The sequence below is a fragment of the Sycon ciliatum genome, chromosome 11 (genome assembly GCF_964019385.1).
Source record: "Sycon ciliatum chromosome 11, ocSycCili1.1, whole genome shotgun sequence".
In the NCBI taxonomy this organism is placed as follows: domain Eukaryota; kingdom Metazoa; phylum Porifera; class Calcarea; order Leucosolenida; family Sycettidae; genus Sycon; species Sycon ciliatum.
Window position 1 is genome coordinate 13693274 of NC_088653.1, and position 2784 is coordinate 13696057.

The following is a 2784-nucleotide window of genomic DNA, read 5'->3' on the forward strand; positions in this document are numbered from 1 at the left end:
TTTTATTCACAGCGTCCTCGGTATTGCAAACTCTTTTTTGGATAGGATAGACCAGTGCATGAATAGAGGTTATGCGAATGACGTCACGAGGAGCGCCAAGGCGGCTGCGAGTGGCAGGGGTGGCAAAATGAAGTCGTTTCTGCTTGAACTATTTTTTACTAGTCTTTGAGAGGAAAAGTAAAATTTGTTGTTGGTTGTCGACATATCGTTCCTCACTTTTATTTTGATTTCCGCTGGTGTCTCGCTTGCTGAAGTTTTTAGCCTTCAACATGCCGAAGAGTTGTGCAGCCGTCGGATGTAGCAATCGTGCCGATCCTGGAACGGCTGTGAAGTTTTACAAGTTTCCTGTAGCGGACGAGCGGCGCAAACTATGGGTTGCGGCTATGAGACGAGAGAATTGGAAGCCAACTGACAGTAGCAGGATCTGTTCAGACCATTTCGTAGGCGCAGAGAAGAGCAACGATCCACTATCTCCCGCTTACGTTCCGAAACTTTTTGAACATGTCAGGACTCCTGTAAAGCGTAAAGCAGAGAGGGATTTGGTGGCATATGAACGCCGAGCGAAGCGGAAGCTGACGTTCGAGGAGAGCAAGACGCAGACACCAGTGAAAGTGGACGCCTCCGGGAATGACTTCACAGAGGCAATGGCAGATTTGCCTGGTGCCTATGGTGCAGAGGTAGAGTCTGATCCTGTAGCAGTCTCCAGTGTCTCATCGCAGACTGACATGGATATGGAGCACTTGACGCGGCTGGAGGAGACAAACAACTGTTTGGTCCTGGAAAGCAAACGGATGCCACACGCTCCAGGACAAGGTGACACCTTGTCAATCGAGTCGTTTGAGAAAGACAACGCGAAGGTGCTCTTCTACACTGGTTTGCAGTCTTTTGGGACCATGATGGGCATATTTGAACACGTGAGGAAGAGAGTTCCACAGCACCACCGCCACACGCTCTCTCTCTTCCAGCAGTTCTTGATTGTTCTCATGAAGCTTCGGCTGAATTGTCGGGACCAAGACTTGGCGTACAGATTCGGCATTCACCAGTCGACCGTGTGCCGGATTTTCCAGCGCTGGATCCGGGTGATGCATGTGATGCTGGGACCACTTGTCAAATGGCCGGAAAGGGACGAACTACGCAAAACTCTGCCACTTGAATTTCGTAAGCATTTCCCGGGCTGTGCTGTCATTATTGACTGCTTTGAAGTTTTTTGTGAACGACCTTCTGATCTGATGGCAAGAGCTCAAACGTACTCTCACTATAAAAGCCATAACACTGCAAAGTTTTTGATTGGCGTAGCGCCACAAGGTGTCATTACATTTATTTCGCATGCATGGGGCGGGAGAGCCTCAGACAAGTTCATCACAGAGCACTGCGGTCTGCTTAGTCACCTAAATCCGGGTGACCAGGTGCTGGCTGACCGTGGTTTCACTGTTGAAGACAGCGTTGGCATGTTCTGCGCAGAGTTGGTGATGCCCCCATTTACGAAGGGGAAGAAGCAACTCTCCAGGCTGAAATTGGACAGTGCTCGACAAGTGTCACGCGTCCGTATCCATGTGGAGCGAGTGATTGGAATGCTTCGCCAGAAATACACGATCCTCTCTGGCACTTTGCCCATTGCTTTCCTCATGCATGACGATAAAGCTACATCATGTGCATTCATTGACAAGGTTGTCACCGTCTGCTGTGCTCTGTGCAACTGTTGTGAGTCCGTCGTACCTTTCGAGTAAATTACATCATGCCGCTTTGTCAGCTGTAATGATTGCTATATTATTATTATATTATTATTCAAATGTATTATTAACCCTTTGTGCTTTTTGGACTGTCTGGATATACCGGCAATTATATTTCTGTTTTACCTATTCTGCAGTTGCATGCGCATGTGTGCACCTCATTGACCTCGCTTGTTTCTAGTTTCTTTTGTCTGGCTAGCCAAGCTTGCTTGGTCATGGCAACGCCAACAGACTTATAATAATAGTAATAATAATGGCTTCTATCATCACTCACGACATGCCTCCGTTTCTTGTTGCATCAATATAATGACTCGTGGTCCAAATAGGGACAACACAATATAATAATTATGAATAGCCCTGAAACCCAACTTAGGGTGCTGGGTAGTGCGCGATGTACCATCAGATGTAGTATGCCCAGCACCAAAGAACAACTCAACTTATGCCAACATCACCCGGAAGAGACGTAAAGAGCGAAGTGTTTGATGTGTAATGATGGAGTTCCTCTGTTCACATGCATAAGCAGTGAGTGGTCTTCACGCATGTCCTGGGACCCACAAATACGAATCAGCATTATGGTCCTTCAGAGATACATGCAAGCAAAGAAATACAAGAAAGGTAACGGAAATCGTTGTGAAAGCCCAGCCACCGATTGTATGCACACACGTGGCAAGTGCAACAGCAAGTACCGTGGAAGGCACAGCAGAACAAGTTGAAAATGCAACTCTAGAAATACCAGAATAGCAGGCTCCATGAATATAATCACTTCTCAAATGCTTGAGACTTGGATTTACAAATGCTACGACAAAAATGACTATGTACAAGGAAAGTTGGTTGCACCCCATACTAGAGGCCGAGCTTTTCTGCCGCCTTGACTGGACATTTGACTGACTCACGACTGCCATTCAGAAACTTGACAAACTCACGACTTCCATCCAGACACTTGACTGACTCACAACTGCCATCTAGAGCAGAGAAGAAGTCCCTCGAGCCCTCCTTCCGGCAAACCTGCAAGAAAGCACCACTCCCTGCTCAATACACAGTGTTTCGGGGAATT

At 47.2% G+C, this 2784-nt stretch overlaps 1 protein-coding gene across 1 annotated transcript; it reads left to right on the plus strand.

The window, feature by feature from the left end:
• The first annotated feature begins 269 nt into the window (after positions 1-269).
• LOC135827110 (uncharacterized) lies at positions 270-1727 on the plus strand. Its single transcript, XM_065339634.1, has one exon. The coding sequence runs from the start codon at positions 270-272 to the stop codon at positions 1725-1727; it is 1458 nt and encodes a 485-aa protein (XP_065195706.1).
• The last annotated feature ends 1057 nt before the right edge of the window (positions 1728-2784 follow it).

What these genes read in the sequence shown, in the direction of transcription:
- LOC135827110 (XM_065339634.1), top strand. Translation starts at nt 270, where the DNA reads ATGCCGAAGAGTTGTGCAGCCGTCGGATGTAGCAATCGTGCCGATCCT.